Consider the following 14,965-nt stretch of genomic DNA (forward strand, 5'->3'; position numbering starts at 1 on the left):
CACCTCCATGACGTCTTCCCCCAAACACCTTCCGGACTCTTCCGCAGTTCGGCTTCCGATGACGCGCCCTCCAGATGCATGTCTCCTGTTTTTATTGGCTAATCTTTGGATACTCCTCTGGGCTCTGATTGGGATGTTCTTGACAAGGCTCCGCCCCTCCAAGGGCCGATCGGTTCCTTTGCTTTGGTTCCGTTCTGTGCACAGGAACGAAAGTCATTCCTTACTGTCCGTGTCCCTTTCCGGTGTATGTCGTCGTCATTCGGTCCCCGGAAGAAGGGAACGCCAAGGGGAGGTACAGGGATGGGATCGGACTACGAGTAGGATTCTGGGGCGCTTCTTCACATGCTGTTTCAATCACAGGTAAATATGCTTTTGCCGCAATTGCCCCAGTGCATTGGCTCAGAAAAAGGTAAACAAGAGCCTTTACCTCATCTCACTGCTGTGCCACACACACAACAGGCATAGCAACACCTGTCCAGCATTCAGATAAGCAAAGACAGACACCACACAGTATCTGACACAACTGCACTCACCTTTCCATCCATATCTTGGTCATTCTGTGTGCCCACCAAGTACTCTCGGTATGAACCCCAAATATCTCTTGGGCGATTGCGAAACTTCATAAGATCATGGTAGGCATCTGATTGGGTATTATATTGCATCATGTCGCTCCTCTTGCAAAGGTTGTGAGATCTTATGGGCTAGAGGTGCTGTCCTATGTGGACGACGCCCAAATAATGGTGTCTATTTCGCATAGTGTGAAGGATACGGTCCTTAACTTTAGGAACTGTATGCAGGCAGTTTCCTCCTGGATGGTGAAAAATGTTCTGAAATTAAACGGAGAAAAGACGGAGGTCCTGATCTTTGGGAGTAAACAGGAGATTTGGTCCAGTGACTGGTGGCCAGACGAGCTTAGCGTCTTTCCCTGCCCGATTTCCCATGGGAAAACCCGTGGGGTCGTTGTGGACAATTCACTGTCCCTAAGCTTGCAGGTTGGTAGGACAGTCTTTAGCGCCGAGACACCCTCACGGGCATTTGCGCGCTCTAAAAATCGCATAAAATAAATAAATAAATAAATTTACTTGTTTCGGGATCAATAGGATCCTGAGAAAAATCTCCCATTTTCTCTCTTTTGAGGCACGTAAGCAGGCCATTATGGCCCTGGTAACGTCCAGATTGGACTATTGTAATGCCCTATATTTGGGCATTAACAAGGGCCTAGTGCGACGTCTGCAGATGGTGAAGAATGCTGCAGCCAGGCTTGTGATGAATTTACCAAAATATCATTCAGTCTCCTCCTCCATTAGGTTGTTGCACTGGCTGCCCATGGACTGTAGGATCATATATAAGACTCTGTGCTTGACTCACGATGCCTATCACGATTCAGGTCCTGAGCCAATAAAGGCTATTGTACGTATTGTTCCTAGCAACCGCTTCGGTCCGAAGATAAAAAACTGCTTCTAGTACTGAGATTTAAGAAGATTGAATGTGGAGGAAGAGCTTTTTCCTCTGCTGCTGCTAAACTGTGGAACTGCCTCCCAGAAGAGCTTTCGAGTCAGGCGTCTCATTCTCTCTTCCGTATAGCCTTAAAGACCTGGCTCTTTTCACAGTCTTCGGTATGAGCATGTTTCCTTGTCTGCACCCTTATGCTCCGCGTATGGCGCCTTGACGCCCTTGGGCTAAGTTTCGCGCTTACAAGTCCAATATTCATTCATTCATCATGTCAGTATGCCAAACTTTCAAAGTGGGGAGGGTACCTTTCATCCAGGGCATTGCTATTCTAGTCCTAATGCAACATGCTATCGGCAGTCCTTTGGGACATCCCTGTCATAACCCAGGAGTTCTACTCGAGGAGTATGGTCCACGGTCTCCACCATATCCAGACGCTCCGCGTGTTTGTCAATGCGTTTTAACATCATGTCAATCTGGTATAATTGGGCATCTATCTTCCTGTTAATATTTGTGAGGCTGATCTGCATAGCAGTCAATATTTAGCACAAGTTCACAACCCCATCTCTGGCCCAAAGTTGTCAGGCCCCGCTTCAGGCACCGCCGCACCTTCCTCATGTGGCTGGGGAGTTTTCCGCAGGTCAAATTGCAGCTTCGGCTGTTATTTGTCAGCTTTGCCCATTGCAGCCAATAATGCCCAAACCACATTAAGGCTGTTAAACTTGCACAGAGAAGTTCAGAGGAGCAGCCGATGACACTGCAAGACGCCCTGTGATCAGACACCAGGAAAGGGGCTCAGAGGGGTACAGAGTGGAACCAGCAGCCTGTTGTAGCTTCTAATTGCAGTGGCAATGGTCAGTGAGCACCATATTTGGGAGTGAGCCCATCTGATGCGGTACCACAGTTTGCAGCATGCAGACCAATTCAAATGGGGACAAGTGCCTGAGTCTCTGTACAAGTCAGATGGGGCAGCCTGACTATGGCTCACGGCGACAAGGCTCCCCACTATATCATTGTGTAGGAGGCGCCATGCTCTGTTGTTTCTGTGTGCTGCTCCTTGCCCCTGCAATGGGATCTCACTGCGTAGTTTCACGCCGGTAGTTACAGCTAACGGTGCGCGCACCCGCGGACCGTGCTTCTGGTCCATATAGGCCCAGTGCGGCAACACAGCATTTATGGAAAATATCCCCTGGGGCCCCAGACGATTGTTCACCTCTTCACTTCCCCAGAATAGAAGGGCCACAAGGCAAGGCCAGTCCCCGCTTCCAGTGCAAGCCGAGAATCTGCACCCCTTGACTGGGTGCTCTCGGCCACAAGGAACGCGGCGAAGCCTCCATCAATCCGCCTCTGCTGCTCAGGTGGCCCCCGCTGGTAAGAGCTCCATCCGTGTGCAGGGGCACCACAGCAGTGAAACAGAGCCCCCTTCAAGGCACTGGGGCCTCTGAGTAGACACAAGAGGGCACCCCAGTTGTGTAGTCCTCTGCAGCGGGTCCCGCGGCCCCAGGCGCTGTTTGTCCAGGGGGTTTCAGCAGCAGAGGGGGCACAGATATGAGGGGCACACAGAGTGGTAGCATAGGAAGCTTTTGAATTTGTGATAAGGATGGATTGTGCAAGATAGTAAATGCGACCAAAGTAGCTCACCTAGAAGGTGACCTTCTTCAGGCCTGGAAAGCTCCATCCCTCAGGGAGATGGAACTTGTCTGTTGGGTGAGACTGCTGAAAATGGGAGTCCTTCTCCCTTGCCCTCTGTACTTGATGAACAGTCTTAAAGGAACAAGAGGCCAGGACCTTCCAATGAGGTGTTTTAAAGATGATGATCATTCCTTTTGTAAGGTGAAGGATGGAACTTGCCACCGTTCGGGTGTCTTTTGGGGCATGCGCTAAAACGATTCTCAGGGAATGATGAATGTGCTGCTCCATCCATTCTGGTTACCAGACTCATCAGTAAAAAGGAGAATTGGGCAGGGACAAAGCAGCTACACAGCCTAGGACTTCAATTCCCAGACTCATCTTCGCTTCACTGCACAGCACGAGGGATCTACTACGAAGATACACAATTCAACTAACTCTCTGGAGTTTGGGTGAAAGACTTTGTAGATCAGACAGGATGTCTGAAATATGTCTCATATCTCATGTGGGCAGATAAGTAAGATCTTGATGGGAAAGATGGGGCTATACGTTCTGTTGACTGAAGTCTGGCAGGCTGCTCCATCTTGGTTTGTTCTTGGAACCGATAGCCTCTTTTCAGGGGTCTGTCCAGCAGGGTCTATAATGCTCTTGATTGAAGCAGTACCTGCAAACACAACAATGATGGACAGAATGTGGATCAATGTCACACATTCACCCCAGTCCAAGGATCTGGGCCCAAATCCATCGTTTTTCCACTCCACACCACCCTGGGTTAGACAATGGCGATATGCAAATCAGCGCTGACCCTGTGCCCCATGGGAACAGTCCAGTCCGAACTACAAAAGCCATGTCCTTCCCAGAACGGAAACAAGCATCCGAGGACCGGCCCGGTTTCGAGGTAACACCTCTCATCAGCCCGGCTAGCTTGATTCCAGTGGTGTGGAGTGCCTGGGACTCACGTCTGAGCATCCCCAGCGCACTTAGAGCGGTACCTGCAAACACAACAATGATTGAAGCAGAGCGTGTACCATAGACCGCAAGTCTTCCTTTGGGATGACCTTCTTATGTTCCATGGGTGAGCCACCTGCCATTGGCTCCTTTGGCCGCGTTCTGTAAGTGGTGGGCCATGGTTGGCTTGCTTTGGAAAAGGTCATCCATCGATTGTGTGCTGGAGAGTATCATTGGGCTCACATCAACTACAATAAGAACTGACACCCAGCTTTGCATTAGGTCCTGTGCACACTTTTCTAAGCCGGATACAACAGAATGAGCAAGGAGACGTGCTGCTACAAGCTCAGCTTCCGATACGGGAAGAACGGATCCGTCCTTCATTTTCCTTTTGACCCAGAAACGCTGGTGATGTTTACACACATCACCCGATATACTTCTAGACTGCCAATTTTGCCTTGATTATTTCATTACCGATACCCTGTCTTTCTACATACAGTCCTGAAGAATCACAATTGTACATGTTGTGACGAAACACGTGTCGGCTGGTAGAATATACTTTGTACTGATCTGGATTGACTTATAAATCCTTTTGCTGAAACTTCCAAGGCCTCAACAGTCACTTTTGCACAAGTTCATGTGTTGATAATTGTTTTTTACACCAAAACCCATTACATAGAAACGTGTGCAGAGGACCGTTTCTTCATTTGCACGTGTGGACTCTCATTCACATAAGTGCAGGGGTTGTTTTACTTGGGTTTGTTCTCCCCTGACCGGTTTGCAGTTTATACTCAGTAATTACGAATTTATCTTAAACACACACAAGCAAGAGCGCCATCACTTCCTGTGCATAATTCTAAACCCTTCTCTGACATATTAGCTTTGTATTAGGGTTGAGGGGATGAGGGGTGCAGTAGAAATTACATTTTCTTCTGATGAAGATTTGTTTTAGTGACATTTAGTCCTGCGTTTGTGCAGCTTTTAGTGTATTTCTACTTTGATGCGCAGTTGGGTACGGTCTACGCATCGATGGATAGTTAGACCTAAGTCTCCGCATATAGGCTTGATAGAAACTCCACAATACATATGGCCGTAATGACATTGCCAGAATTAGCATCACCAACAGCCATTACCATGGTACTTAGAACACCTGTTCATTTAGGGGATTGATTACCAGTAATATTGTCTCCACTGGTCAGGCTCATGGTCTATGTTTGCACTCCGCCAGCCTTTATCTTCCAGAAACTTTAACGGCGACAACTGGGAGATGGGTGGTATCGCGTCACCCCTCCTGCAATGTCCGCAAGCAGGGTGAGGAAAAAAAGCTCTGGTGACCGATGAGGAGATAATAACCTTCCACCCGGGGTGTCGCTGAAGGTCCATGTAGATATCAGACAAACTGGTGGCGAAGACTGATCCCAGAGGGCCTCTGTTGGATGTTGGTGCCTGGGGAAATTTCAAGCCTTTTGTCCCTGTATCATGGGATGTAATGCAATATATTCTTACTCTAGGTGCTGACAGATGCAAAAAGGGTTGAACGCTACGCATCTTGGCAAATATTTAACGAGGAGTCTTACAAAGTGCCAGAAGTATATCATTGATCGAAGGGAATGGGTTTCAATACATAAGTGTTTGTTAAACTTGGGTTTTAAGTGTGAAACTGAGATACATGTTGTCCTTCACATGTAATTTATGATCATACTGTTGGCCCTCCTCTTCCTCATCTCTCCTCCCTCCTCCCTCGTCCTTCTTACCACAAGCTTAATTGTGAACTTAATAAAATATGTACTATTTCTTAATAGTTACTCGTTTAGCGTCCTGTAAAGGATGAAGCATTGAGCCTGACCTGCAGTGACAGGAGACAAATCTGTAAGTGTCTGGTTACATATAGAGCTGTGTGTCAGGTTCACAACCTGAAGAACTATTTTATTCACTGATCCTTCTCTTTGCTATCAGTTACCAAATACAATACTTAAAGTGTTTATCTGTTCATGTCGAGGTTAAGTCTAGAAGACAGCCAGAGTTACAAGTAAGTAGCATGTTAGTGTAATTACAGTGTAATTACAGACTCAATAACTTTCATACCGTCATTGCCTGACATTTTAGGCCGTTAATACTTTAAAGTCGAGAGGTTAAGCCTGCCCTACTATACTTCTCAGCCTCAGTGAATGACAGATCTGTTTTTAATCTTTTGTATGTAAAATGAATCATTACAAATCTAAAGTCAATAAAAAAAGTGGTAACAGCGTGAAATTCCAAGATAGCTTTCATGCACATTGTTTCTATGTTATAATATTTCCTAAAATATTTTTCTCTTTTAGCTCTTGAACCGTAAAGACAAGACCACCTTCGAGAAGCTGGATTACCTGATGTCCAAAGAGGATAACTACAAGAGGACGCGGGAGTACATCCGCAGCTTGAAGATGGTGCCGACTATTCCCTACTTGGGTAGGTGCCAAAATGGCCGCCGTGTCCGCTTGAAGTGTATCGCTGCCTGAAAAGAGAGCCTCTCATGGCCTTTGATTGCTGTGTCGCCAAAGGTCTACCACCATTATCTGGAGCTAGCCAAATGCGGAACTTGTGGTTCTCTTTGTTGGTGCATGAGGGGGAAGAAATGTTGGTGGAGCTTTTAATATGCACCTGATCTGTCCCGGCGAGGGCTGAGAGGCGTCTTAGTCAGAGCTGTGCGGTACCCGCAGTAGTGTTTTCTGCACCTAGAAAGTTACGCAGATCTCAGATATACCTATTTTGTTGTCTTTATAACTGATATTGGGTTCTTCTCAGGTCTATGGTCTTTCGCGTAGTAGGCCAGGCAATGCAGCATCCTTAGCGGTGAGGGACAGTCGATGAATTCTTTTGGGAACAATGTACCCTGAGCCATGTCATCTGCCATCATCATTTCTTCCTCTCAGGTCTTCTGGGTACAGGTGGCACATGGGTTTTCCTGCCAAGGGTCTGCTGCAGGGACTGTTCCTGTGATCTATTTTGGAGTCAGGCTTGGCTAGAAAGGCCAAACAATCCTTAGCTGTTTCAATTAGCAAAGCTGACATTGCATCACTTTATTGGGAGATGCTTCCCGTGGGAAGAGAGAGGATGGGATCAAAGTAGCAATGTTTACTGTTTACATTTTCTTGGATGGCAATAGATCTGTGCCCCAGGACTTTGGTAGAGGTTGTGTTTGTGTCATTGTGGGCTGAGAGCCAACCAGCAATAGCTCATTGTTACAGCAAATGTTATGCTTAAATAAGGAAGATAAAACCTCACTGTTGCAGAAAGATATTTTAATTGTTTGCCATCATGTGACTTCTGCTTTCCCTCCATGTCCTGGGCTCCTCTCTCCCCTGATGTCATGCCTGGTAAGCCCTCCCACGGTCCCATGAATTGTGGTCAGTTTCATGTGTGACTTTAGATATTTCAAAGTTGGCTGCAGCAGTGCCAAGCCTTCCTTGCTCAGAAGCACATCAAGGAACAGTGTCTGAGCGAAACAAGAAATATAGGTTGGCAGAGAAGCGGTGGAAGGATGAGTGCCAAATCTGGTAAAGTTTAGAATACACTGAAAAGGAGAGAAAACGAATTATCCATCACTGAGACCTCAACACCGACCCAAGAACTTGGATATTAAGGACAAGATATATTTTAAACTCAGCATCCTCCAAAATGAAAGCTGACAAATGGGGCCCACATTAGAAAAGGCCCTCCGCACTTGCGGCAGTGGCCCCACACTTGTTTCGGGACCTCCTCATTACAGTTTCTCATTGCGGAGGCCACGCCTTGAGTTTGGGCCCCTGTCTCGAGTTTAGTACCCCCGCCTCAAGTTTGGGCCCTTGCCTCAAATTTGGGCTCCCCGCTTCGAGTTTGGTCCCCCCACTTCGAGTTCGGAGGCTCTTTGTGAATCGGGACCACAGTGTTAAACTTGATCTGTGGAAAATAAAAGCTGAGTCCAAGGTTTGGCCAGTGGCCTTTTCTAATTTCATATTTCAGTGGAGCCTGTGGTAAAACCATGAGCTGGGATATATTATCCAAGAACTCTCTCCTATTCTCACTTCAATGCTTTCCTGAAGAGTTGGCTATTCTTTTTTGATGTGATTTATTTTTTCATACTTTGTACTTACCGTTTGCTCATTATTATATTTGTTTAAATATTTGGCCCAGTTTTATTGAATTGAATAACTACTCATCATTGTGTGATTTCAAAAGATGGAGGGAGATGTACCCCATCTTGTCCTGTGTCTCCCTCTGTTTTTTCATATCGAGAGGTCTTTCTTATTTAATGTCCTATGAATTCTGTCCCTGATATTGAATCACAAAGAATGAATATCCTGATGGGAAAAACGCTTAAGACACATTAGGGCTGATTCACAGAAGTAATCTGAGACAAAATCCTAAAATTACTACTTTTGGTATTCACAGAAGGCATTTAGTAGTAGTAAAGGTAGGATTTTGTCTTAAGTTTGACTTAAGTTTGACTAAAGACAGTCTTAAAACAGACTTAAGACAGACTTAAGATAGACTCAAGACGGATGTAAGACGGACTTAAGACAGGCTTAAGACAAACTTAGGACAGACCTGAGATAGACTTAAGACAGACTTAACACAGACTTAAGACAAAATCCTAACTGTACTACTACTAAATGCCTTCTGTAAATACCAAAAGTAGTAAGTTTAGGATTTTGTCTCAGATTACTTCTGTGAATCTGGTCCTGTGTGATGATCTATGCGATAAAATTGTTTTTTTTTTTAGAACTTTGCATCGCCTTTTTAAGATACTACTTCATGTTGGTCTGGAAGAACAGTGCAGATTCCAAAACCCTTATTTGTTGAGAAAGACGCATTTTTAAATTGGAAATAAAAGAAAGTGTCTAGTTTACCTTCACTATGGGTGTTTGCAGTGTTTCCCTACATGTACAAAGTAAGGGTGGGCGTAACTCGTGTAATTCTGTACAACTTAATCACATGAAATGACCCAGTTATTTTGCGATATTATGTGGACTAACGCGAGCACCGTAATTCTGTGTTTAGTGCTATTTCTTAGCACAAAAATGCCTCCTCGCATCCAAAATGGACACAAGTTGCATGTTGCGCCAAGTATAGCCCCAAATGCAACAGAACACAAATAGCGAGCACGAGCAGCCACTCGTACTCCCTAAATGTTCTCTTGGGGTTGAATTATCCCCCAACTTACTCCTGACATTTTGCGCTATTTTCATAGCACAAAACGCACCCTCGCATCCAAGATGGACGAAGCATGCATTTTGTGCTAAGAAACAGCGCTAAATGCAGCAGAACACAAATGATGAGCAGTCAATCGTGCTCACTAAATGTGATCTCTTGTAGGCCCCCCTCCTCAATTGCTCTCCATTATGTTCGGAGAAGTAATCACATAATTATCAGTAATTCTGCATCAAAGAGTAATGTGGATTTACTAAAATTACTCGAATTATTCCAAAGGCCTTGAAACTCCGGCCAAGCCTAATACATAGTCGGGTGCAGGCAGAGAGTTTTGAACTTTTCCCTAGACACCTGCTGCTGGATGACCCACCCAACAGTAATGGGCGGCATAAGGCTAAAGGCAATTGTGTTTCTATGGTGCCCGATAAGTGGCAGCGAAGAAACACAGGAGCTGCTGATTGGCTATTTCATCTCATTCCACTACTCAGTGGTGGCTCTAGGTTCATGGTGGCCCTGGGCAGGGAGCGTAGGTAGGGGGACCCGGAAGAGGGGGTCCAGGAGGAACGCAGGCACGGAGGCCAGTGAGAGGGGGGGTCTGGATGTTTGGAAGTGGAACAGAGCCAGAGGCCGCCAAATCCCTGCCAGGGGCCACCACGCAATCCTCAGAGGATTGTTATATTAAGGATATATATTGGCGTGGTGGCCCCTGGTGTTTGGTGGCCCTGTGCAGGTGCACAGCTTGCACTTGCCTAAGGCAGCCTCTGCACTGCTACTGGACTTCCAGGGCAGTACTTCCGTCAAAGAAACGAAAAACCCTAGCACTGAAAAATGTGGCTGTCGAGGGACGAGCTTCCGGTCCCGCACACCAGCCGGAACTTTCTCACTGGAGGACACAGAAGTCTTCTTTGAAGTACTCACTCAGAGGTTTCAGGTGAGTAAATCTCCCTACCAGTGGGGTGGCAGTGGGTGTTACCGAGCAGGAAGGCCCTACAAGTTTGTGAACACCCACCAACCTATACATTTGTGGGTCTTCACAAACCATTTCTGAGCTCTTGACACATTGGCAATGGGTTGAGATTTACGCCTGACAAGGCCAGGAGTAAATGCATTTCTCTTTTCCAGGCAGAGAGTGAAATGTGTCCCCCTAAGATTAGTGGAGGCAAGGGGATGAGGGTTCTCCAAAACTCAAATATATTCCTAGAAGAAAAAAGAGGAAAACAATTAACGTTGCACTTGGGGCTTTGATTTTATTTATTAATTCTTTTATTTATTTACTCATGTAGCATTTTAGGTGTGTATATTTCAGCTTGAAAAAAAATGCAATTCTTAGTACTTCTCTAGGACTCCATCTGCAGAGCTGTGATTGCTCAGGTTTGAGGCTTAAACTGGAAAGGTTTTGTGGATTCCAAAACCCCGTCCTTCTGCAGCCATGACACCCCGTACGCCTGTGGTGCATGTTTACAATTCTGTCTATTAACCCCTTCCACGCTCGTGACGGAACCATTCTGTCACGAGCCATGGTGGGGCTGTGTGGTCGTGACAAACTGGTTCCGTCATGGCCCGGCCGCCGCGCCTGCGCGGCACTGATTTCGCGCCTGTGCGGCGCGTTCTATTGAGCGGGCGGGGCCGTGACGGAACCATTCCGTCACAAGCACAGCGCCACCGCGGCTCGTGACGGAGTGGTTCCATCACGAGCATGGTGGCGCCATGCGGCTCCCCACCCCACCAGCGCCGCGGCGGAATTACCGCTGCGGCCAAGGGGTTAATGGGGCTCAAGTCATTGTCAATGGGCTCAGGGTCTTTCAACAAAACATAAATATATTCGTTTCTTTCTCTTTGGTCTGAGAGTAAAAGTATCTTTTTCGGATCTTTGGGTTAGGAAATCTTAAGAGAGATCTGGCTGAGTGTTGCAGTGTTAAAGTGTTAAACCACAGAGTGTCTTGGTTACATTAAGCACTTCACAATGAAAGTGCTTATTTTATTGATGTCTGTCTAACCACTGATGATACTGTGACGATTCTTCCTTTCTGACGTAATAAAAAGCACTGTGTCAAAGTTCTGCTCAAGAAGGCGCGTGCATTCTTCCCAAATGATCGCCAGGGATATGGTCGCATCACAGCCTTTTCACAGTCATATGACAATTACGTTTTAAGCGGACACTCCCGACCCAGTCACATAACATTGCATTCATCTTCAGAGGCCTTCGTAATGGGCCATATGGGAGTCATAAGAACCCGCATGGCACCAGGAGGTCTGCGCCTGGCCCCTAAATATGTAGCCAGCCCTTTCCCTGAACCAAAACAAATAGATAACATTTTAAAGTCTGCTCTTCAGTGTTTGTGTTTTCTGAATTAAGGGGTCGACCAGAAGAGTCTAGTTGTTTTTCTTTTCTTTCTTACTTGGTAATTTTGGTTTTTCTTTCCCTTTCATTTTTTTATTTATTTTGTAGGCATTTCCAGCATGTGATCTGTCTCTTTGATGATTTAATATCTAACATGCTGCGCCTTTGTAGGACATGGGTGGCAGGAAGCTTTCATGTTCCTGGCAGGTTTAGGATTTGTGAGGAGTAGTAGCACGGTGACCTGTGCGGGTTCACACAGTGGCCAAGACAAGCTGAATTATTTCTAGTTGGTGGTTATTATGTTATAAACCCTCTAATATTACTCATTTCTTCAGACTAGGAAGGATGGGGAGACGTGATGTCTCAATAGTCAATTCTTCATTTGAGGCTGTGATCCAGCTACTCTGATTACTCACAGTAGGCGTGTGACTTCTGCCCACTACAGATGTTGTACACATCTGTTGATACCTGCCAATGTCACTGTGCTTTTACACTTACACAGAATACGAGGTTATTTTTAAATTAATGTATTGATAAAGTGCAAACATTGCTCCAAGGAGCATCAGAGTGCTTTACAGAGAACATGTTTGGTTCCAGTAGCTTCTCATATATGAAGTGGTGTACACATAACAGTACTGTGTGTGGAGTGTCCAGTGCACTGGATACAGGGACCAGGAGATGATGTGGTGAACGTTTAATTGATAAGGTAGACTGTATATATGGTTTTCACTCTACACGTTTTCCCCGATTATGAACGTAAGACATAGTACATTAAGAAAATTAAGTAATTTTCCCAGAATCACATGATTTTAGATCAATAGTATTGATTATTGTTAAACTCCATGATTTTAGTCCATATTAAAGCTGCAATCTTCAATTCAGGTGTCAGCAACTTGGCCACCTGCCCACTTCTTCTCCTAGACCACATCTCCTGCCGTGCAATTGGCACAGGTGATGCTCTTGCCGTAGACTATCATCTTCGTCAAGCGTGGATTTGATCTTTCTTGCAGTCAGGTCTCATCTGGCGCCTCTTCTGAGCATCTGCTTGAAGCAAGGACTGTTTCCAAGTCAGGGCGTGTCTACTTGTCTCTCTGCATTAATACCAATAGGAGGTGCTGGATGGCCCCTACAGCTTGAACATCTCACCAGATGCCTATGAGGCGGGCCTTCGCATGTCCCTTTATCTCAGGAAAGTCATTCCACCATCCCTGCCGTTGCTTGTCTTTTCCAGTGTATTCCATTACTCTTTAATATATGATTTTCCTAACTTTACATGGTCACTCTAATTACATAAAACAAGGTTACCGTGTAGGAACATAAAAGCAATCTCCCCAAATACTCCGCAAATCTCATTCAATACGAATTTAAATCAAATGTAGGTAGTAGGAGGAAACGATTTTTGCATTCAGGCAGTAATTAGTTGTTCCAAAGGGTTGAAAGCAAATTGGCTCAGTGAGATAAGCAATGGCTATTGAGATCTGAGCGGGATCTACAGGCCGCAAGTTCAGATTTAAGTAGGCTCGACTCTGCCTTCTATGCTTCTGAGTTACTAACCGCCTCAAACTACCTGGTTTACAGTAAAAAAGTTTTTTAAAAAACATAAAAAAGTTAAAGCAACAGAAAAATTAAGTAAAGTGCACTAATTAAAAGTAGACTATACAAAACAGCTGAAAAAAACAGTGAAAAAAAGCCAAACTAGTGTATGGAGTTTCAGAAGTTTGGGGTTACCTTTAGGTTATGGTTAGCGTTCAAGTAAGCAATGGTGTGAGGGAAGACATCATATAAGTTGTGTTTAGGTTAGGGTTTGAGTAAGCCACAGGGGAAGGGATGACATATAAAGTAATGTATGTATAGGTTAGGATCCCGGTGTGAGGTAGCATTGAGGGATGCAAATATATGTACAATTCATAAATGTAGTGGGATGCATGTGAGATTTTTACCTCTACATGTTTGTATTTCCCGTAGACTTACATGTTGAACACACCTTTTTTTACCTGTTTCTTTTACTCTACATTTTTGTACTCTACTTTATTACATACAATCTAAAAAAGGCTAGGCCTGGGTGGTAAATTCCGTTCTGCTTGCGGAATTTGCAAAAGTTGGGTAATTTTGCGTTCGGCGGAGAACGCGAAATTGCCCAAAATTCTGCGTTCTGCGATTTCGCAAAATGTTTTGCTTGTTTGCGTTCTCAAAATGCGTATTAGCGAGATATTTCTCCCGAGCACGTAAACAGCGATTGCGAATGGTAAAAATGCATCGGAAACCGGCAATTCTGCGTGTTCGCGTGATTTCTGTGTATTCGCAGAGATTTTTTACCATTTCGCGGAGATTTGCGTAACGCGATTACACAAATTCCACCCACCCCTTAAAAAGGCACCCTGCTCTTGAAGTTTTAGTATTATTATTGTTATGATCATATGTGGTGGTATCCGCATGGAATTTAAACCATTGGTCTTTCCATGTACTTGGGCTGTCCCTGTGAGCAGGAATTACTGCGTGTGAGAGCATCGAAGGACTAGATGAGCGGCAATGTCTTTATGGAGTCACTGGATGAATCTTCCAGCGACTCTGTATGGGTGTTATCCAACCAGTGCCGGTGCAAACAGAAGGCGTGTCCTTTGTCTGGGTCCATATGCTAGATTGAACCCTTCTGTAGGCTTTGACCCAGAAAGGGAGCAGTGGAATTTGTGAGCTCGGGCATTCAAAGTAACTTCAATCACAGCTGGGAAGCCATCGAGGGCCGTAGTATCACATCCATGAACTGTTGGGACCTTGCCTGTGTTTTGAACATGTTCTAGCTCCATATATGTTAGTAGTTATTGCCACATTACAGTTTTGAATGCAGAACGTCTCTTAAAAGTGCCTGAACTGTGTAGAAGAATTTATGTTGTGAACTCTCCTGGTGAGAGTCTTCTAACTCCAAAACTAAGTGAGGTTCCTTAGAAAGTAAGTTTGTCAAATGTAATAAACCTATACTTTTGCAAAGTCGGAAGACATTTTCTATTAAGTTTATCAATTTATCACTACAAAAAGATGTATCTGGAGGCTAAATATTTATAGTTCTCTTCTGTCCTTTTCAACACTGACATAGTCAAAAGTAAGTCATACCCTGTTTCTCAAAGGATTCTTTTTTAAGTTTTCAAACAAACTTTATTAAGAAGAGATTGCATGAAATAAGTATATAAAAATAACAATATGAAATACAAGCAAATAATGCAAAATAGAAGCAAAAATATCCTATGAAAAAAGGAAGAGGAGAAAGAAAGAAAAAGAGGAAAAGAAAAAGAGAGAGAAAATAAGCGAAAAAGATGGAAAAAAGGAAAAAGGAAAAGGATAAAGAGAAAGGCATCAATGAAGAGTATCAGAGCAAAGGATAATTGTTACATAAAAGTAATGCCAATAAGAACCAAGCAATCTGTGCATATACAA

The 14,965-nt window shown here is 44.8% G+C and overlaps 1 protein-coding gene across 1 annotated transcript in view; it reads left to right on the forward strand.

The window, feature by feature from the left end:
• RALGPS1 (Ral GEF with PH domain and SH3 binding motif 1) overlaps window positions 1–14,965 on the forward strand; it is a 1,636,862-nt gene that overhangs the window by 644,014 nt on the left and 977,883 nt on the right. The window contains exon 9 of the mRNA XM_078646110.1: window positions 6,348–6,474. Within this exon, the coding sequence (XP_078502236.1) occupies window positions 6,348–6,474 (127 nt within the window). The remainder of the gene's footprint in view (window positions 1–6,347; window positions 6,475–14,965) is intronic.

The sequence above is a fragment of the Lissotriton helveticus genome, chromosome 5_1 (genome assembly GCF_964261635.1).
Source record: "Lissotriton helveticus chromosome 5_1, aLisHel1.1, whole genome shotgun sequence".
Taxonomy (NCBI): Eukaryota; Metazoa; Chordata; class Amphibia; order Caudata; family Salamandridae; genus Lissotriton; species Lissotriton helveticus.